This window comes from Scyliorhinus torazame, chromosome 5 (assembly GCF_047496885.1).
Source record: "Scyliorhinus torazame isolate Kashiwa2021f chromosome 5, sScyTor2.1, whole genome shotgun sequence".
NCBI lineage: Eukaryota > Metazoa > Chordata > Chondrichthyes > Carcharhiniformes > Scyliorhinidae > Scyliorhinus > Scyliorhinus torazame.
In genome coordinates, this window is record NC_092711.1 from 82,745,565 (window position 1) to 82,773,335 (window position 27,771).

General features: G+C 46.3%; 1 protein-coding gene across 1 annotated transcript in view; it reads left to right on the forward strand.

Moving 5' to 3' along the window:
- Window positions 1–27,431, forward strand: part of LOC140418688 (uncharacterized) — a 29,254-nt gene extending 1,823 nt beyond the window's left edge. Inside the window, exons 3-4 of the mRNA XM_072502257.1 lie at window positions 17,689–18,202; window positions 24,951–27,431. Coding sequence (XP_072358358.1) covers window positions 17,689–18,202; window positions 24,951–25,866 — 1,430 coding nt within the window. The 3' untranslated portion in view covers window positions 25,867–27,431. The remainder of the gene's footprint in view (window positions 1–17,688; window positions 18,203–24,950) is intronic.
- The last annotated feature ends 340 nt before the right edge of the window (window positions 27,432–27,771 follow it).

Consider the following 27,771-nt stretch of genomic DNA (forward strand, 5'->3'; position numbering starts at 1 on the left):
AGTGGGAGAGTCAGGGTTTTTTTTGTGCTGGACTGGCCGGTCTCGCGACTCTGCTTCCAGTGGGCTGATGCTCTTTGAGCCAGAAGGTTCACACTTCCACTGAAATCATCCACAAAAGCTGATGAAGTACATTTATTTTATCCTGGACAGTCAATAGTATTTTCCTTCCACTGCAGTTAGATCTAAAATAAATACTCCGTTGCATTGAGTCTACAACACAGGGCCAGGCCAGTCTGCTCATGAAATCCCTATTGGATTATTGGACCCTTCATAATTTTAAAGACTTCAGTCAGGTTGCCCTTCAGACTCTTCTTATCTCGAGAAAAGCACCCCAACCTTTTTTGAGCGATCAATTATTTCAGTTCTGATCTGATCATTTTGAATATGTTTGACCATTTTTCAGTGGCAACATTTCCTTTTTCGAAATGAAGATCACTAATATTGACAGTACATCCAGTGTAGTCCGACAATGGTACTAAACAACTTAAACATAACCTCCCTGCTTTTCAATTCTCTCCCTCTAGAATAGAATCCTACCTATGGGCCCCACACTTTTGGAAAGATGTGACATTCCCCGAGAAGGTGCAGAGAGGATTTCTGAGAATGGTGCTAGGGATGAAGGAGTTCAGTGAGTTGGAGAGACTGGAGCAGCTGAAGCTGTTCTCTTTGGATTGGCCATTAAAGCAGAGAGGGAGGCCATTTGGCCCATCATTTCCATACCTGCTCACTGAGCAAATCAGTCAGTCCCATTGCCCTGTTGTATTCCCGTCTTTATTTCCCTCAAGTCTTCATCCAGTTTCTCTTTGAATTCATTCATCTTCATGCCTGTCTCCCTGATTGGTTGGAGGCTCATTTCCCAGTCAGTCCTCTAACACCATACTGTTTCTCTGTCATTGTGAGGCCAATGACAGGGTCCCGGAGAAAAAGGCCCCGTTATTCACATCTAAATCCAGCCCTCAGCTCCGTCAGCTGGCTGCCAGTGACATAGAAACATGGAAAATAGAAGGAGGAGGCCATTCAGCCCTTCGAGTCTGCTTCACCATTCATTATGATCATGGCTGATCATCCAATTCAGTCTGGACACACTCACCATCGGGAACATTCTTCTTGCATCTACCCTGTCTTGTCCTGTTAGACTTTTGTGGGTTATGAGATCCTTCCTCATTCTTCCGAACTCCAGCGAATACAATCCTAACTGACTCACCTCTCCTCATACAACAGTCCCTCCATCCCAGGAATCAGTCTGGTAAACCTTTCCTGCACTCCCTCCATAGCAAGAACATTATTCTTCAAAACGGCACACAATATTCCAGGTATGGCCTCACTCCTGTACTCGAATCCTCATGCAATAAAGGACATGAGCGATAGAGAGACAGAAAGATGCCAAATGCTCAAAGAGGAAGTGGAAACTGAGGGAGCGCTGCTCTGTTGGAGCTGCTGTCTGTCTTTTGGATGAGATGCTGCCTTTTTCAGGATGGCAGCCGGTGACTAGTGGTGTGCCTCAGGGTCTGTGCTGGGAACACAACTTTTACAAAATACATTAATGATCAGGAAGAAGGTACAGAGGGCACTGTTGCTAAGTTTGTAGATGATACAAAAATCTGTAGAGGGACAGGTAGTATTGAGGAAGCAAGGTGGCTGCAGAAGGACTTGGACAAGCTCGGCGAGTGGGCAATGAAGTGGCAAATTAAATACAATGTGGAAAAGTGTGAGATGCACTTTGGAAGGAGGAATTTAGGCATAGACTATTTTCTAAATGGGGAAATGCTTCGGAAAGCAGAAGCACAAAGGGACTTGGTGAGTCCTTGTTCACGATTCTCTTAAGTTTAATGTGCAGCTTCAGTTGGCAGTTAAGAAGGCAAATGCAAAGTTAGCATTCATGTCAAGAAGGCTAGAATACAGGACCAGAGATGTACTTCTGAGGCTGTATAAGGCTCTTGTCAGACCCCATTTGGAGTATTGTGAGCAGTTTTGGGCCCCATATCTAAGCAAGGATGTGCTGGCCTTGGAAAGGGTCCAGAGGAGGTTCACAAGAATGATCCCTGGAATGAAGAACTTGTATGAGGAACGTTTGAGGACTCTGGGTCTGTACTCGTTGGAGTTTAGAAGGATGAGAGGGGATCTTATTGAAACGTACAAGATACTGTGAGGCCTGGATAGAGTGGATGTGGAGAGGATGTTTCCACTTGTCGGAAAAACTAGAAGCAGAGGACACCATCTCAGATTAAAGGGATGATCAGAGATGAGGAGGAATTTCTGCAGCCAGAGGGTTGTGAATCTGTGGAACTCTTTGCTGCAGAAGGCTGTGGGGGCCAATTCACTGAGTGTCATTAAGACAGATAGATAGGTTCATGATTAATAAGGGGATTAGGGGTTATGGGGAGAAGACAGGAGAATGGGGATGAGTAAATATCAGCCATGATTAAATGGCGGAGCAAATTCGATGGACCAAGTCTGCTCCTATGTCTTATGGTGTAACTGTCCCATCAGGCCACGATTTCAAAGAGAAGGGGAGTTCTCCCCAGTGTCCTGGGCAATATTTATCAATCAACATCACTGACAACAGGTAAGGTAAAGTTGTCATTGTCCCAGATGACATTAGGCTGCTTTCCCCTTTGAGGGGGAGAGCTAATTGGTGGTGATTTAACCCGAGGATCACATCCCAGACGCGGGGCAGGGTTGAGAAGCAGGGCCTTCATGAATAACCTCAGCCGGTATGGAGGTTGAACCTGCGCTGCTGGCCTTGACTCTGCATCATAAAGCTGGTTAGCCAAGTGAGCTAAACCAGCCCGCCCGACAACAAACCATCTGCTCATTATCACATTGCTGTTTGTGGGATCTTGCTGTGTTAAATTGGCTGCTGCGTCTCCTCCATTACAACAGTGACTACTCTTCAAAAGTACTTCATTGGCTGTAACACTTTGAGACAACCCGTGGTCGTGAAAGGTGCTACAGAAATGCAAGTTTTAAAATGTAAGATTTGTATTATCTGAACTTGTTATCTGTAACTTAATTGGCTAAAGAACTGATTCAGCCATTTGATAAGTCGCTTTGGTTCGGGCGATACTTTAAACTCATTAAAGCAATGTCAGAATTCTCTGCATAGTAAAATTAAAAAGACATTTATTGAAAGAAAAATGTTTACTTAACTTTAAAACATTGACATTTACAACTTCATGTGGGTGATCAGTCTGTTGAAGCGTAACCGTCTCTGGCTCCTTCTTTGACAGTAATTTCCTTGGAACACGGTCTCGGGAATCTTCAGTACTTGGCCAGCAAGGACGACCTTTTATCTGCCAAATTGACCATTCACTTACGTCAGAGTGGGGCTTGTTGACAATTGGTCAGTTTGGTTACTGGATTAATTTAATTGGATTCTCAATTACTTACATCACAATCTGATTATCTTATGTAACCTCTTCATATTGTCCCTTTATCTGATTCTATACAATCCCATATTCACTATTCCTTTTTTCTGATTCTATACAATCCCTCATTCACTATTCCTTCATCTGATTCTATACAATCCCTCATTCATTATTCCTGTATCCGATTCTATACAATCCCTCATTCACTATTCCGTTATCTGATTCTATACAATCCCTCATTCACTATTCCGTTATCTGATTCTATACAATCCCTCATTCACTATTCCGTTATCTGATTCTATACAATCCCTCATTCACTATTCCGTTATCTGATTCTATACAATCCCTTGTACAGTTTAAAACCGAGACTAATGAGAGGTTAAAGGTAGGTGGCACGCGACACAGTGGTTAGCACTGCTGCCTACGGCGCTGATGACCTGGGTTTATATCCCGGTTCCGGGTCACCACTGTGTGGAGTTTCCACTTTCTCCCCGTGACTGTGTGGGTTTCACCCCCACAACCCAAAGATGTGCAGGTTAGGTGGATTTGCTGCGCTAAATTGCCCCTTAATTGGAAAATATAAATAATTGGGTACTCTAAAAAAAATGTTTAAATCAGAGGTTAAAGGTTTCTTTCGCTACTAATTTTATTTATTTTTCATTCAAGGGACGTGGATTTTGCTGACGGCCAACATTTATTGTCCATCCCCAATTGCCCCAGAGAATATGGTGGTGAGCTGCCTTCTTGAACCGCTGCAGTTCCTGTAGTATAGGTAAACCCACAGTGCTGATAGGGAGGGAATTCCAAGAGTTTGACCCAGCGATAGTAAAGAATTGGCTGACATGTATGACCGACTGGTAGAAGGAGCCAACACCGTATTGGACGCAACAAGAATGAAGTGGGAGGACCTGGGGATCGAAATAGGGTGGGGACTCTGGAGCGAAGCACTGTATAGGGTCAACTCCACCTCCACGTGTGCAAGGCTCAGCCTGATGCAACTAAAAGTGGTACATAGAGCCCACTTAACAAGAACCCATATGAGTAGGTTCTTCCCGGAGGTGGAGGACAGATGTGAACGGTGCCAAGGAGGCCCAGCCAACCACGCCCACATGTTCTGGTCCTGCCCCAGACTTGTGGAGTACTGGACAGCCTTCTGCGAGGCAATGTCCAAAGTGGTGAGGGTGGAGCCATGCCCGAAAGTGGCGGTTTCGGGGTTTCAGACCAGCCAGATCTATTCCTGGGGAGGAGGGCGGACACCCTTGCCTTTGCCTCCCTGATTGCCCGCCGTAGAATCCTGTTTGGCTGGCGGTCAGCACCACCAAAAGCAGCAGACTGGCTGTCCGACCTCTCGGAATCTCTCCAAATGGAGAAAATCAAATTCGCCATCCGAGGGTCAGACGACGGCTTCCACAGAACGTGGGAGCCATTCACCCAAATGTTCCGAGACCTGTTTGTGGCCAACAAACCAGCAGAAGAATAGCCAGGTAGCGAAGAATCAGGGGAAAGTAGCCAAAACATGAGAGGGAGAGATAGACCGGGAGAGGGTGGGGTGGAAGACAGCTAAATCTAAGAGAAAGGAAAGGCGAGCCACCGGGGGGGGGGGGGGGGGGCAGGAGCAGGGAGAGGGGGGGGGGGGGGTAGAGGGAAGAGACGGAACAATAGAGGAGAGCCAGGGAGGGGGAGGGGGAGGCAGGGAAACGTTAAACAACAGAGAAAACAGGGAAGATGGGAGGGCTGCAGAAGCGAAAGTGTGCAGAAGCGGAATGAGACGACAGCGGCAGCGAACTCCGTCTGGGAAAAGCAAGGGACGACAACACCACAAACAGATGCCTACTTGTGTGTAAATAATTTTGCCAAGTGTACAGAGCTGCTGCTGTTGAGCACCGGGGGTATAATACCGTCCGGTGGCTTCTCAGGGAAAATTAAAACGTCAGCAGCAGCAGCGACCCGTAGGGGAGTGGGGGTGAGTGCTCCGTTGGGAGGGTGTGGGAAGACTGAGGCGCGTGGGGTCACGTTTAGTCAATTGCTATTGTATATTCTCTTTTTGCACTATGTTAATGTTCACTCTATTTTGCTGTGTTAGGATTATTACTATTTATTATGAAAAACTTTGCAAAACTTTAATTAAAAAATATATATTTTTTAAAAGTAAAGAATTAGCGATATGTTTCAAAGTCTGGATCGTGAGTGGCTTGGAGGGAAACTTTCAGATGGTGGCGATCCCTTGTATCTGTTGTCCTTCTAGACGGTAGAGTTTGTAGCTTCAGAAGGTGTTGTCCAAAGAGCCGTGGTTAGTTCCTACAGTCCATCTTTTGCATGGTACCATCTGCTGCTATTGTGCATCATTGGTGGAGAGATTGAATGTTTGTGGATAGCTTGCTCATAAAGGTGGCTGCTTTATCTTGGATGGTGTTGAGCTTCTTGAATGTTGTTTGAGCTACACTCATCCAGGTTGGTGGAGAATATTCCATCAGACTCCTGACTTGTGCCTTGTAGATGGTGGATAGGCTTTGGAGAGTCAGGAGGTGTGTTATTAGCCACAGGATTCCCAGCCTCTGAACTACTCTTGTAGCCACAGTATTCATATGGTTAGTCCAGCTGAGTTTCTGACCAATGGTAAATGCCAGGATGTGGGTAGTGGGGGATTCAGCAATCCTGTCATTGAAAGTCAAGAAGCACGATTAGATTCTATTTGGAGATGGTCATTGTGTGGCATGAATGTTAGTCGTCACTTCCCAGTCCTGGCAAGATATTGTCCAAGTCTTACTGCATTTGAAGATGGACTGCTTCAGTATCTGAGGAGTGATGAATGTTGCTGAACATCAGTAATCCTGACCTTATATTGGAGGTTGTTGATGAAGCTGTTAAAGACGGTTGGGTCTCGGACAATAACCTGAAGATCTCCTGCAGTGATGTCCTGGAGCTGAGATGACTGACCTCCAACAATGACAACCATCTTCCTCTGTGCTCGATATGATTCCATCTTCATTGCATATTCTTTACATAAACAGTAACTAAAGTTTGACATTTTACTGCAAGTAAAATTCAACCTTGTTGTATAACTGCTCATTGATTGTGCGGAGGTGGCGAGAAGGAGGGCGAGCTTTAATCGGGCCAAGGCGGTGCTTCATAAAAAGAAGATAAAATTTGGAATGCTGCAACCGGCAAGACTGTGGGTCACATATCGAGGGAGGCACCACTACTTTGAGACGGCGGATGAGGCGTGGACTTTTATTGTGGAAGAAAAACTGGAATGAGCGGGTTATTAAAAAGAACGTTTGAACAAAGTGGTGGGGCGAATGTGGGGGGCGAAGAGGGGGGTTAAAAAGGGGGGAAAGAGGAGTTTTATGTACTAATCCTGCGATGTGGTAACTTTTCTCTCTTCCACAGGTGGTGATGGGGGGAGGAGGGGAGGTGGAGGAGATGGGGCGTTGGCCATTGGGGGCGGGGCCAAGGGAGAAGCGCGGGCTTGGTTCCCGCGCTATGATAATCATGGCGGGAATAGAGAAGCAGGAAGGAGGGGACGTCGCACGGTGCGAGCCGAGGTCACGGGGGGAAGCCGAGGTCGGCCAGAGTTTGCTGACTTCTGGGAGCAACATGGGGGGAGTAATTACGCTAGCGGGGGATCTAGCGGGGGGGGGTGGGAGGGGGGAATTACTGGGTTGCTGCTGCTGGGGAGAGGGGGGAGCTGGTATGGGAGGGGATGGGCGGGGGGGCACCGCCTGGGGGAGATACAGCTGCGTGGGAACTGGGTGAGGAGCTGGAAAAAGGGGATGGCTAATCGACAAGGGGGGGGGGGGGGGTAGGAAGCCCCCCAACCCGGCTGATCACGTGGAACGTGAGAGGGCTGAACGGGCCAATAAAGAGGGCACGGGTACTCGCACACCTTAAGAAACTTAAGGCAGATGTGGTTATGTTACAGGAAACGCACCTGAAACTGATAGACCAGGTTAGGCTACGCAAAGGATGGGTGGGGCAGGTGTTCCATTCGGGGCTAGATGCGAAAAACAGGGGGGTGGCTATATTAGTGGGGAAGCGGGTAATGTTCGAGGCAAAGACTATAGTGGCGGATAACGGGAGCAGATACGTGATGGTGAGTGGCAAACTACAGGGGGAAGACGGTGGTTTTGGTAAACGTATATGCCCCGAACTGGGATGATGCCAATTTTATGAGGCGGATGCTAGGACGCATTCCGGACCTAGAGATGGGAAAGCTGATAATGGGGGGAGATTTTAATACGGTGTTGGAACCAGGGCTGGATAGGTCAAAGTCCAGGACTGGAAGGAGGCCGGCAGCAGCCAAGGTACTTAAAGATTTTATGGAGCAGATGGGAGGGGTGGACCCGTGGAGATTTAGCAGACCTAGGAGTAAGGAGTTCTCGTTTTTCTCCTATGTCCATAAAGTCTACTCGCGAATAGACTTTTTTGTGCTGGGAAGGGCGTTGATCCCGAAAGTGAGGGGAACGGAGTATACGGCTATAGCCATTTCGGATCACGCTCCACACTGGGTAGACTTGGAGATAGGGGAGGAAACAGGAGGGCGCCCCCCTGGAGAATGGACATGGGACTAATGGCAGATGAGGGAGTATGTTTAAGGGTGAGGGGGTGCATTGAAAATTACTTGGAACTCAATGATAATGGGGAGGTCCAGGTGGGAGTGGTCTGGGAGGCGCTGAAGGCGGTGGTTAGAGGGGAGCTGATATCAATAAGGGCACATAAAGGGAAGCAGGAGAGTAAGGAACGGGAGCGGTTGCTGCAAGAACTTTTGAGGGTGGACAGACAATATGCGGAAGCACTGGAGGAGGGACTGTACAGGGAAAGGCAAAGGCTACATGTAGAATTTGACTTGCTGACTACGGGCACTGCAGAGGCACAATGGAAGAAGGCACAGGGTGTACAGTACGAATATGGGGAGAAGGCGAGCAGGTTGCTGGCACACCAATTGAGGAAAAGGGGAGCAGCGAGGGAAATAGGGGGAGTGAGGGATGAGGAAGGAGAGATGGAGCGGAGTGTTCAAGACATTTTATAAAAAATTATATGAAGCTCAACCCCCGGATGGGAGGGAGAGAATGATGGGCTTTTTGGATCGGCTGGAATTAACCAAGGTGGAAGAGCAGGAAAGGGTGGGACTGGGAGCACAGATCGAGGTAGAAGAAGTGGTGAAAGGAATTAGGAGCATGCAGACAGGAAAGGCCCCGGGACCGGATGGATTCCCAGTCGAATTCTATAGAAAATATGTGGACTTGCTCGCCCCGGTATTGACGAGGACCTTTAATGAGGCAAAGGAAAGGGGACAACTGCCCCCGACTATGTCTGAAGCAACGATATCGCTTCTCTTAAAGAAGGAAAAGGACCCGCTACAATGCGGGTCCTATAGACCTATTTCCCTCCTAAATATAGATGCCAAGATCCTGGCCAAGGTAATGGCAATGAGAATAGAGGAATGTGTCCCGGGGGTGGTCCACGAGGACCAAACTGGGTTTGTGAAGGGGAGACAGCTGAACACGAATATACGGAGGCTGTTAGGGGTAATGATGATGCCCCCACCAGAGGGGGAAACGGAGATAGTAGTGGCGATGGATGTCGAGAAAGCATTTGATAGAGTGGAGTGGGATTATTTGTGGGAGGTGTTGAGGAGATTTGGTTTTGGAGAGGGGTATGTTAGATGGGTGCAGCTGTTGTATAGGGCCCCGATGGTGAGCGTGGTCATGAATGGACGGGGATCTGCATATTTTCGGCTCCATAGAGGGACAAGGCAGGGATGGCCTCTGTCCCCATTATTGTTTGCACTGGCGATTGAGCCCCTGGCGATAGCGTTGAGGGGTTCCAAGAAGTGGAGGGGAGTACTTGGAGGAGGAGAAGAACACCGGGTATCTTTGTATGTGGACGATTTGTTACTATATGTGGCAGACCCGGCGGAGGGGATGCCAGAAATAATGCGGATACTTGGGAGTTTGGGGATTTTTCAGGGTATAAATTGAACATGGGGAAAAGTGAGTTGTTTGTGGTGCATCCAGGGGAGCAGAGTAGAGAAATAGAGGACCTACCGTTGAGGAAGGTAACAAGGGACTTTCGTTACCTGGGGATCCAGATAGCCAAGAATTGGGGCACATTGCATAGGTTAAATTTAACGCGGTTGGTGGAACAAATGGAGGAGGATTTCAAGAGATGGGATATGGTATCCCTGTCACTGGCAGGGAGGGTGCAGGCGGTTAAGATGGTGGTCCTCCCGAGATTCCTTTTTGTGTTTCAGTGCCTCCCGGTGGTGATCACGAAGGCTTTTTTTAAAAGGATTGAAAAGTGCATCATGGGTTTTGTATGGGCCGGGAAGACCCCGAGAGTGAGGAAGGGATTCTTACAGTGTAGCAGGGATAGGGGGGGCTGGCACTACCGAGCCTAAGTGAGTATTATTGGGCCGCTAATATTTCAATGGTGAGTAAGTGGATGGGAGAGGAGGAGGGAGCGGCGTGGAAGAGAGTAGAGAGGGCGTCCTGTAGGGGGACTAGCCTACAGGCTATGGTGACAGCCCCATTGCCGTTCTCACCGAGGAACTACACCACAAGCCCGGTGGTGGTGGCTACACTGAAGATTTGGGGACAGTGGAGATGGCATAGGGGAAAGACGGGAGCCTTGGGGGGGGTCCCCGATAAGAAACAACCATAGGTTTGCCCCGGGGGGAATGGATGGGGGATATGGAATGTGGCAAAGAGCAGGAATAACGCAACTGAAAGATCTGTTTGTGGATGGGAAGTTCGCGAGTCTGGGAGCGCTGACCGAGAAATATGGGTTGCCCCAAGGGAATGCATTCAGGTATATGCAACTGAGGGCTTCTGCGAGGCAACAGGTGAGGGAATTCCCGCAGCTCCCGACACAAGAGGTGCAGGACAGAGTGATCTCAAAGACATGGGTGGGGGATGGTAAGGTGTCAGATATATATAGGGAAATGAGGGACGAAGGGGAGACTATGGTAGATGAACTAAAAGGGAAATGGGAAGAGCTGGGGGAGGAGATCGAGGGGCTGTGGGCAGATGCCCTAAGCAGGGTAAACTCGTCGTCCTCGTGTGCCAGGCTAAGCCTGATTCAGTTTAAGGTATTACACAGGGCGCATATGACTGGAGCACGGCTCAGTAAATTTTTTGGGGTGGAGGATAGGTGTGCGAGGTGCTCGAGAAGCCCAGCGAATCATACCCATAAGTTTTGGTCATGCCCGGCACTACAGGGGTTTTGGATGGGGGTGACAAAGGTGCTTTCAAAAGTAGTGGGGGTCCGGGTCGAACCAAGCTGGGGGTTGGCTATATTTGGGGTTGCACAAGAGCCGGGAGTGCAGGAGGCGAGAGAGGCCGATGTTTTGGCCTTTGCGTCCCTAGTAGCCCGGTGCAGGATATTGCTAATGTGGAAAGAAGCCGAGCCCCCGGGGGTGGAGACCTGGATAAATGACATGGCAGGGTTTATAAAGCTAGAGCGGATTAAGTTCGTTCCAAGGGGGTCGGCTCAAGGGTTCGCCAGGCGGTGGCAACCGTTCGTCGAATACCTCGCAGAAAGATAGATGGAATGGAAAAAGAAGGCAGCAGCAGCAGCCCAGGATCGGGTGGTGGGGGGGGGGGGGGGTGAGGAGGAACCAGAAGGACTCTCAGGGTTGTTAATATATACTGTATAATATGTATAGGTCGTTGCTACAGATAATTAGATATTGGACTGTTAAATTATATTTTTGGAGAGTGTTACTTGTGATAAGGCAGTTGCCAATTAGGGTTAGTTTTCATTTTTGTTATTTATTATTTATTCATTTTCTGTTTATAAAATAGGTCATTGTTATTTGTGTTGTTATAATATTGTGTAAAGGATGCACAATGTATTGTGTTGGTTGACCAAAAATTTTCAATAAAATATTTTTTTTTAAAAACTACTCATTGATTATTGATTCATTAATTGCATTAGAATTAAGGATCACTACTTATTCAATCTTCTGTTACTGACAGGTAAGTAGTGAATACAGTAATCTTTAATGAATACAGGCATCAGCCCACACTTTTCAGACTTAAATTCCATTTGCCACAGATCTGCCCATCTGACCAGCCCGTCTACATCGTCCTGTATCAGAAAAAACTGAGAGCATTTAGCCCTCAGGAAAGGCGGGGGCTGCTTTTATTTAAAAAAAGAGAAGACTGAAGTGTGACTTGATGCAAGTCTTTATTATGCAGGTGTTCAATAATCCAATAGAGAAACCTCTTTATCCAGCGAGTGGTGAGAATGTGGAACTCACTCCCACAACGGGTGGTTGAGGTGAACAGCATGAATACATTGAGGGGGAAGCTGGATCCACACATGATGGAGAAAGGAATAGAAGGCGATGCTGATGGGGATATGAAGCGGGGTGGGTGGAGGCTCATGTGGAGCATAAATACTTTTAAAATAATAAAAAATTTAGAGTACCCAATTCATTTTTTCCAATTAAGGGGCAATTTAGCGTGTTCAATCCACCTACCCTGCACATCTTTGGGTTGTGGGGGCGAAACCCACGCAAACACTGGGAGAATGTGCAAATTCCACACGGACAGTGAACCAGAGCCGGGATCGAACCTGGGAGCTCGGTGCCGTGGGACTGCAGTGCTACCACTGTGCCACCGTGCTGCCTATGGAGCATAAATACTGACACAGACCAATTGATCTGACCAGCCTGGCCCTGTGTTGTAGACTCAATGCAACAGACAAATGTATTTATTTTCTAGCTACCTGCAATGGTTGTTAAAAAAAAACAACTAAAATTTAATATTACTATCCAGGATAAAATAAATGTCCTTCATTAACTTTTGTGGATACTTTCCATAGAAACGTGCTCTATCAGGCTCAATGAACATCAACCCACTCGAAGCAGAGAAGTGAGACCGGCCAATCCAGCTGAAAGAAACCCTCCGATCCTCCCACTCAACTGTCAGAACGATCAAGGTTCAGTCCTGGATTTGATTAACAGCAGCAAAAATAGCAGGACCCAACCCGTGTAATTACTTGTGAACTCGCTGATGTGTCTTCAGGTGAGATGACTGAGTGAATCGTTTCCCACACAGAGTGCAAGTGAGTGGCCTCTCCCCAGTGTGAACTCGCTGATGTGTCCGTACAGAGGAAGAATGAGTGAATCTCTTCCCATAGATGGTGCAAGTGGGAAACAGCCTCTCCCCAGTGTGAACTCGCTGGTGTATCAGCAAGTTGAATGAATTGCTAAATCCATTCCCACACTCTGTGAACTTGCTGGTGAGCCACCAGGTTGGATGATCGAGTGAATCCCTTCCCACATTCAAAGCAGGTGAATGGCCTCTCCCCAGTGTGAACTCGGTGGTGTTTCCGCAGGGTGGATGAATCGCTGAATCCCTTCCCACACACGGAGCAGGAGAATGGCTTCTCCCCAGTGTGAACACGCTTGTGTGTCAGGAGATTGGATGAATGAGCGAATCCCTTACCACACTCGGAGCAGGTAAATGGCCTCTCTCCAGTGTGACTGCGTTGATGAATCTCTAGCTCTGATCGAGATTTGAAACCCTTCCCACAGCCCGAACAGGTGACCAGTCTCTCACTGGTGTGAACTCGTTTGTGTTTCAATAATTTGGATGAATTAGTGAAGCTCTTCCCACACTCGGAGCAGGTGAACGGCCTTTCCCCAGTGTGGCTGCGTCGATGAATCTCCAACTCTGATGGGGATCTGAATCCCTTCTCACAGTCACAGCATTTCCACAGTTTCTCCATGATGCGGGTGTCCTTGTGTCTCTCCAGGTTGATCAGTTGAAGCCTCGCCCACACACAAAACAAATGTATGGTTTCCCTGAGCAAGGCCTATGCAAGCTGTGTTACTGGTTAAAGCTCGTTCCACTGTCAGTTCACTGGAACACTCTCACTCAGGCCTGTGTGTGTCTCGTGCTTTTCCAGTCACACTGATGTTTAAAATCTTTTTGAGATTTCTGTCTGCAAATTCTCCCCTTCTATAATCCTGTAAATGGAGAACACAAAAGTCATTGCTATCAGTACAAGATAGAAATACAAAATCAAAAATCTAGGGCAGCACGGTAGCATAGTGTTTACACAAATGCTTTACAGCTCCAGGGTCCCAGATTCGATTCCCAGCTGGGTCACTGTCTGTGTGAAGTCTGCACGTTCTCCCCGTGTATGCGTGAGTTTCCTCCGGGTGCTCCGGTTTCCTCCCACAGTCCAAAGATGTGCAGGTTAGGTGGATTGGCCATGCTAAATTGCCCTTAGTGTCCAAAATTGCCCTTAGTGTTGGTTGAATGGGGTCACTGGGTTATGGGGATAGGGTGATGTGGGCTTGGGCAGGGTGCTCTTTCCAAGAGCCGGTGCAGACGCGATGGGCCGAATGGCCTCCTTCTGCACTGTAAATTCTGTGAAAAATTCTAGTTTCTGTGAATCCTTCTTTCATCTATCATTCCTCAAAGATCAACCCAGACACATTCTCTCCATTCTCACTGTGCTGTACCTAATATTCACCCAAACAATTCTCGTGAACAACTGATTCATACTGCTCAACAGTTTCTACTCTACGCAGTCTCCTGGAATATATATATTATGTGTACATGTAACTGTTTGAAACTGTGTAATATGCTGCGGTGGCAGAGGATATGCGAAAGAACATTATTTATACAGTGAGTGGTTTGATTCTGCATCTCTACCTATGTTTCTACATGAAATTTGATGGATACTTGAAGGAAATAAACTTGCACGAGTACAGTAATATAGGGGGAATGCAAGTGACTGGGTGACTCAGCAAAGAGTTAATAAAGACTGGAGTTTCTGTTTGATCTCCTCTGTATTGTGAGGACTAAAGATATACAGAACTATATTTTAAAAGTGGAAATAAATGATTTTATGACAGAACCATAAATATATCAAATATGTACCACATAACAACACCAGGTATATCTCTGTCCCATATTACTTCATTGTCCCCTTAAATGTCACAAGTAGGCTTCAAATAAAGTTACTGTGAAAAGCACCTAGTCGCCACATTCCGGTGCCTGTTCGGGGAGGCTGGTACAGGAATTGAACCGTGCTGCTGGCCTGCCTTGGTCTGCTTTCAAAGCCAAAGATATAGCCCTGTGCTAAACAAGCCCCTTAAGAGGGAAAGAGACCTGGGCCAACCTTTCTGGAGTCTGCACCCTCCCTGGATTCACTTCCTTTCCCTCCAGTTCCTGCAAGTCAACAATTGAAGCCTAGAATTGGAAAATAAATAAAAGTGGGAGAAGAGAAAGTGTTTTACTCACAAATGTTACACACGGGAGGTTTTATTCTGTGTGAATCCCAATCTTCATTCAGAGATGGAGCAGCAGCAGCTTTGCTGGGCTGCAATGAGCAGCTTCACAAGCCCCATATTCACACAATCGAGGAAGCTGCTTTCAGCCATTGGCACAAAGCTCGCGTTCTGATTGGCTGGGTGTTCAGCCTGCTTCCGTTCACACAGCTCCTCCCATTGGTCAATCCCTTGCATGACGACAATGGGGAAGCAAATCCCGAGTTTACGTGGGGGTGGGAGACACTTTGACCTCCAGACGGGCGTTGAGCTGTTGTCCAGTCCGCAATATTCTGTTTCTGGACCCAATGGATCACGGTGTGCTGAGAAAACGTCACAAAGGACTCTGTCGGAATCGTCCAATAGGAATCACACTGCTCCGCGGTGACGTCCACAGGCGCGCGGCCACGGGAGCCCGGCTCCCACATTTGTTTCCCCCAACACCTCCTGGAGAGAAGGTTTCAAGGCTTCCGGCCAGAGCGAGCAGCCGCTCACTGATCTTTCTCCCCCCCCTCCCCCCCCCCCCCCCCCCCCGGTCCAAAACGGCATCGGGAGCACTGCGCTTGCTCCGGACAGCAGCGCGTTTTGCGCTTGGCCTGCAGCTGAGGGAGTGGGGGAGGGGACTTTGCAAAATGTCTTCCCATCATTTTCTTCCCAGTCCTGCAGCTTGATTTGAAACAGCACAGCATTGTTTTTTTTAGCTTCACGCACAGGCTAAAGCGTCCTCCTCTGTTCAACATCTGTGAGTAAAATACTTTCATTCTCCCTCTGGGAAATACAGAGTTGTGGGACTCTGGAACTGGAATTAGAGACACATCTGCTGAGGGGGAAATGCTGTGATTTTGTGGAACCTGTTTTTATTGTCTGAGATATTTAAAGTCAAATTTGTCCTGTCCATTCATTAGACCATTAGATATAGGAGCAGAATTAGGCCATTTGGTCCATCATGTTGTTCCGTCATTCAATCATGGCTGATAAATTTCTCATTCCCATTCTCCTGGCCTCTCCCCATAAGCCCTGATCCCCTTGTATTCAAATATTGTTTGTCTGTTAATACATGATTTATTTATGTTGATTTACGTGGGCAGCACATTAACACAGTGGTTAGCACTGCTGCTTCACAGCGTCAGGGATCTGGATTTGATTCCCGGCTTGGGTCACTGTCTGTGCAGTGTCTGCACTTTCTCCCCGTGTCTGCAAAGGTTTCCTCCGGGTGCTCCGGTTTCCTCCCACAAGTCCCAAAAACGTGCTTGTTAGGTGAATTGGACATCCTGAATTCTCCCTCTACCCGAACAGACGATGGAGTGTGGTGACTGGGGAGATTTTCACAGTAACTTCATTGCAGTGTTAGTGTAAGCCTACTTGTGACATTGATAAAATTTATTTTAAAAAGTGAAACCTTATCCTGCAATTTAATCCATGGAAGTGCAACAGTGGAGATGGAGGCCATTCGACCTATCAAGTCTGCACTGACCCTCTGAAAGAGTACCCTACTTAGGCCTTATCCCTGTAACCTCAGTTAGCCTGCATTAGCACAGTGGGCTAAGTAGCTGGCTTGTAATGCAGAACAATGCCAGCAGCGCAGGTTCAATTCCTGTACTGGCCCCTCCGGAACAGGTGCCGGAATGTGGCGACTAGGGGCTTCATTGAAGCCTACTTGTGACAATAAGCAATTATTATTATTATATCCTTGGACACCAAGGGGTAATTTTAGCATGGCCAATCCACCTAACCTGCAAATCTTTGGACACTTAAGGGATATTTTTCACACAGCCAATCTACCTAACCTGCGAATCTTTGGACACTTAAAAGAGTATTTTTTGCATGGCCAATCCACCTAACCTGCCATTCTTTGGACAGTTGGGGTTCTCTGGAAATGTGTTTATTTTCAGGTTATTGGTCCCGACGGAGATTGTAGCAACATTAATATGTGTAGTTCTTGTATGGTACATATTAAATATATTATTTATGGCTGTGCAGTAAAGTTAATTTATAATTATTTTTATTCTGTAAGATAGTACCAAAGCTACTTTACATATTTCCAGTCAGTTAGTACAGTAGAGAAGGAGTCCATTCAGCACCTCGAGTCCATGCTGACTCTGTGCAGAGAATCTAATCAGTCCCATTCCCCCTCTATATCCTCATTCATCTGTAGGTTTATTTCCTTGAATATCCATTTTGGAATTTTTGATCATCTCCTCTTCCGCCACCCTTGGAGGCAATGAGTTCCATATAATGATCATTCACTGCCAAAATAAATGTCGTCTTCAAATCACCTCTGTGTATCTAATGAAGTAATATCTCACACATTATTGAGCTGACTAAAATGCACTTATAAATTTAGACCAACTACTTGCATGAAGATTTTTCGATCCCTGTGTGCTGAAAAGGAAGTAGTGAGCATGAATCTAGATAAATGGCACCTTGAGAATTGGAAGTGTGTATATTAGGTACAGCAGAGTGAGAATGAACAGAGTGTGTGAGACGGTGATTTACAATTTTTGGGGGAAAAGAAAGGAAAGAATTTTCCATAGAAACTAAAATGATCTGTTCTGAATTTTTATCCTGGATTTACAGTGATGACTTTTGGAAAAACTATTTTTACAGGATGTCAGAAGGGAAGGATTTTCAGACACAAATCTAAAAACAAATGTCATGCCGCGATCTGACACAGCCAATCGATTCATTGAGAGCTGAATACCATCAGACTTTGAATCTAGAGTGCAAAATGTTTCTGTCAAAAGATTTTAATCATCAGTGACTGGAAAAGCACCGAGACACACACACGCTCGAACGAGAGTGTTCCAGTGAACTGACTGTGGAAAGAACTTTAACCAGTTACACAGCCTGAAGAAACATCACACCATTCACAGCGAGGAGAAACCATACACATGTTCCATGTGTGGACAATGCTGCAACTGATTGTCAAACCTGGAGAGACACAAGGACACCCACTGATGGAGAAACTGTGGAAATGTAAGGACTGTGGGAAGGGATTTCTGTTCCCGTCTGCTCTTGAAACACATCGACGCATTCACACTGGAGAGAGACCGTTTACCTGCTCTGTCTGTGGAAAGGGATTCAGTGATTCATCCACCCTGCGAAAACATCAGCATGTGCACACCAAGAAGAGGCCATTCACCTGCTCTGAGTGTGGGAAGGGATTCAGGGATTCATCACACCTGCTGACACACCAGCGGGTTCACACTGGGGAGAGGCCATTCACCTGCTCTGACTGTGGGAAGGCATTCAGGAATTCAGCGCACCTGCAGACACACCAGCGAGTTCACACCGGGGAGAGGCCATTCACCTGCTCTGCATGTGGGAAGGGATTCAGTCAGTCTTGCAACCTGGTTGTTCACCAACGCGTTCACACCGGGGAGAGGCCATTCACCTGCCCCGAATGTGGGAAGGGATTCAGCGATCCATCTGCCCTACAGAGACACCAACTTGTTCACACTGGGGAGAAGCCATTCACCTGCTCAGTGTGTGGGAAGGGATTCACTCAATTATCCAACCTGCTGAGACACCGGCGAGTTCACAAGTGATTCCATTGGCTGGATTCTGCTGTTAATCACATTCAGGACTAAACCGTGTTCTTTCTGACAGTTGGTGAAGAGGGAGGATCAGAGAGTTTATTTCTGCTGGACTGGCCGGTTTCATTACTTTGCTTCCAGGGGGCTGACACTCTTTGAGCCTGGGAATGCACATTTCCACTCATTCAGCCCATCACGTTCCTGCTGGTTCCGCGAGAACAATTCAGTGAGTCCCATTTCCCTGTTCCATCCCGGTAAGTGTATTTTCCACAAGTGTCCTTTCTAAATTATTCCATCATCTCTGTTTCTCCCACACTCATGGGGCGTGTATTCCAGGTCATTACCACTCACTTGAGAGGCAGACAAAATCAAGAGGTTAGGAGATGGCCACTCTGCCCATCTTGATCATGCTGCCTGTTTGAAAGAGCTACCCAGTTAATCCCTTTTCCCTGCAATTTTCATTTCCTTTCTTTTGGAAAACAGTCTCGCAATGCAGGCAGCGGATTCCAAATCACACAACTTCACTGTGTTTTCAAACAAATAATGTCAAAGACATGGTCATTTTATAAAATTAAAACATGAATCTTTATTAATGACTAAATGTACCATATACAAATTTGTGGCCAATTGAAAAAAATGCATTTCTATTACACCTCTCACGACCGCAGGACTTCCCAAAGCATTTTGCAGCCCATGGAGTACTTTTGAAGTGGAGTCACTGTTGCAATGTGGGAAAATGTAGGGAGGCCTGGGGAGTCATTTTTAGTTTTAAAAATCAATCTTGTTCACACTGTATTCATTGTTATAAGTAACAAGGTCAAGTAAGCCATTTTATCTCCAATTTCTTTCAGCTGTTTCACATTGAGTAACTCTTCTTTATTAACTCTAGATTGAACTACATAAAGCCACTGATGATGAAGGTGATAATTAATTAAGTTTTCACAGTAACTTCATTGCAGTGTTAAACTGAAATTGAACTGGACCAGCCACATTAATACTGTGGCTACCAGGGCAGGTCAAAGGCTAGGAATCCTACGGCGAGTAACTCACCTCCTGACCCCTCAAAGGCTGTCTACCATCTACAAGGCACAAGTAAGTGTAATGGAATACTCTCCGCTTGCCTGGATGAGTGCAGCTCCAACAGCACTCTAAGCTTGACACCATCCAGGACAAAGCAATCCGCTTGATTGCTCCAGCTTCCTCAAACATTCAAACCCTGCACCACAGACAACAAGGAGCAAACTTGTGTACCTCAACAAGATCACTGCAGTAACTCACCAAGGTTCCTTCGGCAGCACCTTCCAAACCCACAACCCCTACCATCTAGAAGGACAAGAGCAGCAGATACCTGGGAACCCCACCACCTGGAGGTTCCCTCCAAGTCACTCACCACCCTAAATTGGAAATATATTACCGTTCTTTCATTGTCACTGAGCAAAATCCTGAAACTCCCTCCCTCACAACACAGTGGGTATACCTACAACTGAAGGACTGCAGCGGTTCAAGAAGGAAACTCCCCACCACGTTCTGAAGGGCAACTAGGGATGGGTAATAAATGCTGACCTAACCAGCGATGCCCACATCCCATAAAAATGAATTTTAAAAATGTAAGCCTATTTGTGACAATAAGAAAGATTATTGGATAATTATTAGTAATGAACCTTGATTCGGCTATGCTGAGTGCTGCAAAACCCATTGTGCTTCATTAGATGTGATCCGCAATTGGATAATATTTGTTAAGCAATCCTGAATGTTGTAAGAATTACGCTGGCACCCAATTTAAGATTGTCATTCGGGCTTTCAGAGTGGTGCACTTCTGTGTTCCAGAAGCTACATCTGTGACTACACAGAGCCCTGATTGATGCAGACAGAAGAAGCTGGAAACTCATATGCTTGCTTGAACTGAACAAAATAGTGACAGGTGTGTTCCATTGGCTGGATTGCGGGTTTGGGATGTGGAGCAAGGCCAGCAGCGCGGGTTCAATCCCGATACTGGCTGAAGTTATTCAGGAAGTCCCCTCCTTCTCAACCTTGCCCTTCGTCTGGGATGTGGTGATCCTCAGGTTAAATCACCACCAGTCATCTCTCCCCCTCAAAGGGGAAAGCAGCCTATGGTCATCTGGGTCAATGGCAACTTTACATTTTACATGGTTCATTCCACAGGAAATGCCTGATTCAATCAGAGTCAACCTGCCTGGTTTGAATTTAAACAAAGCTTGTCTCTTCAGTTAACTGGTGCACTCTCCATGGCAATGCCTCTCCACGGCAATGCCTCCCCATGGCAACGCCTCCCCATGGCAACACCTCTCCCAATCAGAGTCCACTTACCAACGAATCAACACTCTCTTCTCGTGAAGTTTAAATTGTTGTTCCCTTTAAATTTTCTATTCTTGCGAATGTCCTGATGAGTGGAAGATGAAAAGCTTCAACTCTTTTCTCGATTACTGTTTTAATTACCTACCAGTATGTAATGCTTGAGTAAGAAGTGAGCCTTCATTGAGTTACAATTACTTAATCAGTAGTTATAGTGAAAGGCTCAGTTTTATTTGTTGTAAAAATGTAAAAGCCTAATTGTAGTGTATGTAAAGAATGTGCAATGAGGATAAATGTACCGGCAAGAGAGACCTTCCAACTCTGATTAACCTCAACCTTTGAAACGGTATGAATAAGGGATTGTACAGAATCCGATAAAGGGATAGTATGAAACAGTTCAATTGTTTTCCTATCCAAGATAATGAGAGATAGTGATATAAGTAATTACCATCCGGTCATAAATTAATCTCGAGATCAAATTGACCAATTTTCATGTTACCACAGGCCCAATTCTTGCCTTTGACAATGTGCCGCATAGGAGACTTACATAAGTTTAAGAGCCCATGGTGGTCAGGGTAAGATCCTGGCATGGATAGAGGATTGGCTGACTGGCAGAAGGCAGAGAGTGGTGATAAAGGGGTCGTTTTCAGGATGGCCGCCGGTGACTAGTGGTTTGCCTCAGGGGTCTGTGCTGGGACCACACATTTTCACAATATACATTAATGATCTGGAAGAAGGAACTGAAGGCACTGTTGCTAAGTTTGCAGATGATACAAAGATCTGTAGAGAGACGGTTGTATTGAGGGGGCTGCAGAAGGATTTGGATAGGCTAGGAGAGTGAGCGAAAAGTGGCAGCTGAAATACAATGTGGAAAAGTGTGAGGTTATATTGGAAATATATTGCCATTCCTTCACTGTCACTGGGTCATCATCCTGAAGCACCCTCCCCAAAAGTACTGCGTGTGTACAAACACCTCAGGGACTTCAGTGGTTCAAGAAGGTAGCTCACCACCACCTTCTTGAGGTCAGGTAGGGATGAGCAATAAATGTTGGCCGAGCCCGTTAATGCACATCCCTTGAATGAATAAAAATAAAATAATAATGAACTTTATTAGTGTCACAAGTAGGCTTACATTAACACTGGGATGAATTTACTGTGAAAATCCCCAAGTCGCCACACTTCGGTGACAGTTCGGGTACACTGAGGGAGAATTCACCTAACAAGCACGTCTTTGGGACTTGCGGGAGGAAACCGGAGCGCCCGGAGGAAATCCACGCAGACACGGGGAGAACATGTGGACTCCGCACAGACAATGACCCAAGCTGGGAATCGAACCTGGGACCCTGGTGCTCAGAAGCAGCAGTGCGAACCACTGTGCTACCAGGCCACCCCTTTCACTTAAACTATACACAATGCAGCCATCCTGAATCCTCCCCCTGCCATTTCACATTATCCAATTCATATCGAGGTTATAAATACCTACGATTACCTTTCTCACAAGTCCCTATTATTTCTGCAGCTATTATAAATCGACCAGGCTGCTACTGTTAGGTGACATTTAAACTACTAAATACAACCGTGACTTACTCTGCTTATTTTGCTTATCTCCAGACAAGCTACATCTTCATCTTCTGAGCCGAGATCATTTCTCACGATTGTGTTGATCTCAAATGTGATCAACAGAACTAACCCATACCCTTTCATCTCGTCCTATCCTCTGTGAAGTCAACTACCCCGTAATATTCAGTTTCCAGCCTGAGCAACTTTCCAAACACATCCCTGTATTGGCTGCGATACCATGCACATTTATTTCTATCTTGCCATCAATTCATCTATCTTATTACAAATACTGGTGTATTCAGATAGAGAGCATTTAAATCTCTTTCTATCCTGTTTCCCTACTCTGACCCTCTGTTGCATTATTATATTTGTACATAACTGACAACTCTGGTTATCATTGCCTGTATTGCTACTTTGACTATTGCCTTGGCTTTGCTCGTTAAATTTCAGTCTTTCCCCTCGCCTCAACCATGTTGCCTCGCCAACCAGTTTGTTTAAATCTGTCTTTCACCAGCCCTATATATGTGATTCACCCGGGTGCTAGTCCCAATCTGGTTCAAGTGAAGGTTATCCCAATGATACAACTCTCTCTTTCCCCACTCCTGGCGCTAGTGCCTTTTGAATCAAAAGTCATTTCTCCCACACTAATAACGCATTCGACATTTTGACCCCATTTACTCTCAGCAAATTTACTCGTGACTCAGATAGTAATCTGAAGGCTATTACTTTTTTGTCCGCTATTTAATTCAAATCGAAGGTGCTCATGCTCCCTGAGGAGAACCTCTTGCTGTATTCTACCTATGTTGCTGGCAACAACATCTACCACAATAAGTCCGCCATCCCTCTCCTTCTCTGTATTCTGTGGAGCAGATCCCCACCATTCATAATGTGGACTTAAGCGTTTTACATCTGTGGTTCAAATTATAATCGGACCACGAAAGATGAATTTGTATTCAACAATATCGCGTCGTAATGGCGATTCGGCTACCCAGCATGCACTGAGAGGGGGAATATACCCTAACTTCACCATGGGAGGCGCAGGCGCAGTATCGCTCATGCTGGAGCGTGCGCAGTGCGGGTGTTGGCAGTGGTTGGATGGGTTGATGTTGGAGTCGCAGGAAGACCAGAAACTGATTGGAGACAACAGGTGAGTGAGGTTAAATGGAGGCGGTGGGCAAGAGGAGAGGCTTCATAAACACCCGGTGCAGGAAGGGAAGCTTTAATAAAACCGGATCGAGGTCTCATACAACAAATGAAAAGCTCGAGGTCCCGTGTTTGGACCGATTATGCAGCCGCCATCTTGTTCAATAGACGAAGTTGGGGCCATCTTTATAGGGGGCACTGGGCAGCAGAGCGCATGCATGGCCGCCATCTTTATTGGGGGCAATAGGATCCGCCCATGAGACCAGGGTGGAGTCGGTCAATCTTGCTATCGTGGGAATAGGCGGTCCAGTTGGTGATGCGAATGTGTGCTCAGAATCTCGGTTTGGGAATTAATAAATAGTTTACTTCAGCCAATTCCCAGGGAGAGGGCTGGAGCCAGTGGCTAAGGAGTTTGTACTGGGGACTGAAGACAAAGATCTCGCTCTGCCCCATATTCAAATAGAGGAAATCCAACACTGTCAGGCAAGTCACGAAGATGACCTGGTCCATCTAGAAGGTGGAGGTTGAGGGTTTGGGAAATTGTAGTTCAGTTGTAGGTTTATAAAATACCTCTCCATCGCTCTGTGACTCCCACACCTTTTCCTGTCCCACTGCTCCCATTCTCGCTCTGTGTCTCTCACTTCCCCTCTCTGCTTTTCTTATCACAGAATTCTCTACCCCATAGGGTTGTGGATGCTCCATCATTGAATACATTTGAGGCTGAGATTAAGGGAATTGAGTGCGGCATGGTAGCACAGTGGTTCGCACTGTTGCTTCACAGCACCATGGTCCCACGTTCGATTCCCGCTTGTTCTCCCTGTGTCTGCGTGGGTTTCCTCCCACAAGTCACAAATACGTGCTGTTTGGGGAACATTATGAATTCTCCCTCTGTGTACCCCAACAGGCACTGGAATGTGGCAACTAGGGACTTTTCACAGTAACTTCATTTCAGTGTTAATGTAAGCCTACTTGTAATAGTAAAGATGATTATTATTTTGGTCTCTTGGGAAGTCAAAAGGATCTGGGGAGCTGATGGGAACGTGGAGTTGAAGATTAAGATCAGGCATGATTGTGCTGATTGGTGGAGCAGGCTCGATGGGCCAAATGTTCTACTTCTCCTATTATGTTGTTACAGAGGTCAGAGTCTTGACTCGGTCCACAACGGTGGCAAATTTCCTTCCCTGAAAGACATTAATGAACCAGTTGGTTTTCTACAACAATCCAGTAGCTTTCATGGTCATTTTTCCGAGTGCCGGCCCACAAATGACCAGATTCATTCAGCTCAATTTCAGAACCTGCCTTTGTATTTTTGTGTTTTTTTTCTCACTCCCTATTTTCTGTTTCAAATCAATTTCACAGAATACTCGAAAGGGAGGATTTTCAAGAAACACACAGCAAACCACGTCATAATCTGACACAGTTCCCCATTTAGTTGTAAACTGAATATCGATGAATTTTTAACATGGAAGAAAACGGCAACATTCACAGTGAGGAGAAACCCTGGAAATGTGGAGACTGTGAGGAGGGATTTAGATCCCCATCTGAGTTGGAATCTCATCGACGCAGTCACACTGGGGAGAGGCCGTTCACCTGTTTTGAGTGTGGGAAGGGATTTGCTCGATCATCCAATCTGCTGCAACATCAGCGGGTTCACAGTGTGGAGAGAACATTCACCTGTCCACATTGTGGGAGGGGATTCACCCAATCCTCCCAGCTGCTGAGACACCAGCGAGTTCATAGTGGGGAGAAACCATTCATCTGCCCCGATTGTGGGAAGGGATTCACTCGCACATCAGGGCTGCTGACGCACCAGCGAGTTCACACTGGGGAGAGGCCATTCACCTGCTCCAAGTGTGGGAAGGGATTCGCTCAGTCATCCAACCTGCTGAAACACCAGCGAATTCACACTGAGGAGAGACCGTTTAAATGCCCAGACTGTGGGCAGTGCTATAAAAGTTCCGTGGACCTAATGCGTCATCAAATTGTTCACACTGATGAGAGACCGTTCAAGTGCTCTCACTGCGGGTCGGGGTTCAGGCGATCAGAAGAACTCACTGTACACCTACGAATTCACACTGGGGAAAGACCGTTCACCTGCTCAGAGTGTGGGAAGCAATTCACTCAGTCATCTACACTGCTGACGCACCAGCGAGTCCACACTGGGGAGAGACCATTCCCTTGCTCAGAGTGTGGGAAGAGATTCACTGATTTATCCACCCTGCTGAAACACCAGAGTGTTCACACTGATGAGAGACCGTTTAAATGCTCGGACTGTGTAAAGTGCTATAAAAGTCCCCGAGAATTGATGTATCATCAACGTGTTCACACCACTGAGAGACCATTTAAATGCCAAGACTGTGAGAAGTGCTATAAAAGTCCTGGGGAACTGATACGCCATCAACGCGTTCACACAGGCGAGAGACCATTCAAGTGCTCTAACTGCGAGACAGGATTCAGGGGAGCAGAACAACTCTCTGCACACCATAGAATTCACACAGGGGAGAGGCCATTCACCTGCTCCAAATGTGGGAGGGGATTCACTCAGTCATCCACACTGCTGCGACACCAGCAAGTTCACACTGGGGCGAGACCATTCACCTGCCCAGAGTGTGGGAAGGGATTTACTACCTCATCCACCCTGTGCAAACATCAGTGAGTTCCCAATGAACTACAGTGATTGGATTTTGTGATTAATCATATTCACACTGAACTATATTTCTTGGGGTCTGTTTCTGCTGATGTTAGTAAACTCCAGCCCATATATCTTGACAAATTAATCAGTTTTGTGCTAAACACAGTGTGTTGAGTCTCTAACATAAGTTATTTTTGAAGTGTTCTCCCTCTCCCCTGTCTCCTCCATCCTCACCTCCAACAACAAGTGTGAGGAGCTCATGGAGTTTCTTTGTCACTAAGGTTGAGACAATCTGATCAGCTGCCTCTGCTGCTTCCCTCCCACTAACCCACTAGGCCAAACCATTTCTACATTTCCTAAAAGTCTGAGCCCTGAACTCCCATCTTTCTCCAGTTTCTCTATCTCTTCCCCTCTCAGAGCTCATCTTGTCCATGAGATCCACTGTCTGCTTCCTTGACCCTATCCTCAGAAAAATGCTGACCATCCAACTTATCCATGTGACTGATATCCTTAATGATTCTCTCTTAAATTCACTGTCATCAATCATCCTTTTTTTTTCATCCCACCATCCTTGCAAACTAGCACCCCATCTCCAACCTGCCTTTCCAAAATTCTTGTACTCTTGTGTCCCCCAAGGATCTGTCCTCAGCCCCTCCTATTTCCCATCTACACGCTGCCCCGAGGTGACATCATCCAAAAGCACTGTTAGTTTTCACATGTACACTGACAATACCCAGCTCTACCTCACCACCATCCCTCTCCATTCCTCCACTGTTCCTAAATTATAAAACTGCTTATCCCACACTCAGTACTGGATGAGCAGAAAATTCTTCCAATTAAATATTGAGAGGATCATAGCCATTGTCTTCAGTCACCACTACAAATTCTGTTCCCTAACTACCGAGTTCATCCCTCTCCCTGGGAACTGTCTGAGGCTGAACCACACTCTGCACAATCTCCGTGTCAGATCTGACCCCAAGATGAGTTTCTGACCACATATCCACACCATCACTAATACCAGATATTTCAATCTCCGTAATGTCACCTATCTCCACCCCAGCTCACCTGCGACTGAAACTCTCATCCATGCCTGCGTCATCTTTAGGTGGATTAGGTGGTCAGGTGGATTGGCCATGCTAAATTGCCCGTAGTGTCCAAAAAGGTTAGGAGGAGTGTCATGCCTTTAAGAACTGGATGTTTAAGCAATGTACCTTTTAAGAAAACAGTTATGTCATAGAGTGGGTGGAGCTCAGCTCAGTTCAGCCATTTTGGAGTTTGGTTTTGCAGTTTGAAAAGTGCCTGGCTGGTTTTGCTGAGAGCAGTTTAAAAGTGCCTGGCTGTTTTGCTGGAGCTGAAATCAACCAAGCTAATATATCTCTGCATTCTACAGAAAATATATATATCCTTTAACCTGATGTGATTTTGTTTAATGTTAAGTCTCTTGGAAGTTTGAAGGAACATTTTAAGAAGTTATTTACTGTTGCAATATTTTCTGAGTTATCTTTCAAGTAAGAGGTGTTAAGAGATCCAATGTTTATTTAAGATGTTAAGTTGAGTTCATGGAATAAACAGTGTTTTGTGTTTAAAAACCACGTGTCCATAATTGTAATCCCACACCTAGGAAAAATCCGTGTGCTAGGAAAAGCAACAAATCCATTAAAGGGAGAGGTTGGTTGAACTCCATGATACATTTTGGGGTTCTGAACACCCCTCGCCCATAACAATTGGGGGCTCGAGGGGGATACAAGTCTATCTATTGGATTGGCTTTTGTGAACTTAAAGACAGTGAAGGATTGTTGCTTTTCCGGTGTGGTATTTTAGTTTAAGTGGGGAGAGTGTTGTGAACAATGGCTCTTTCAGAGGCTCAGAAGTTTTTGGAGATGGTGAATGGTACACGTAGTACCTTACGGACAGAAACGAAAAGCAGAC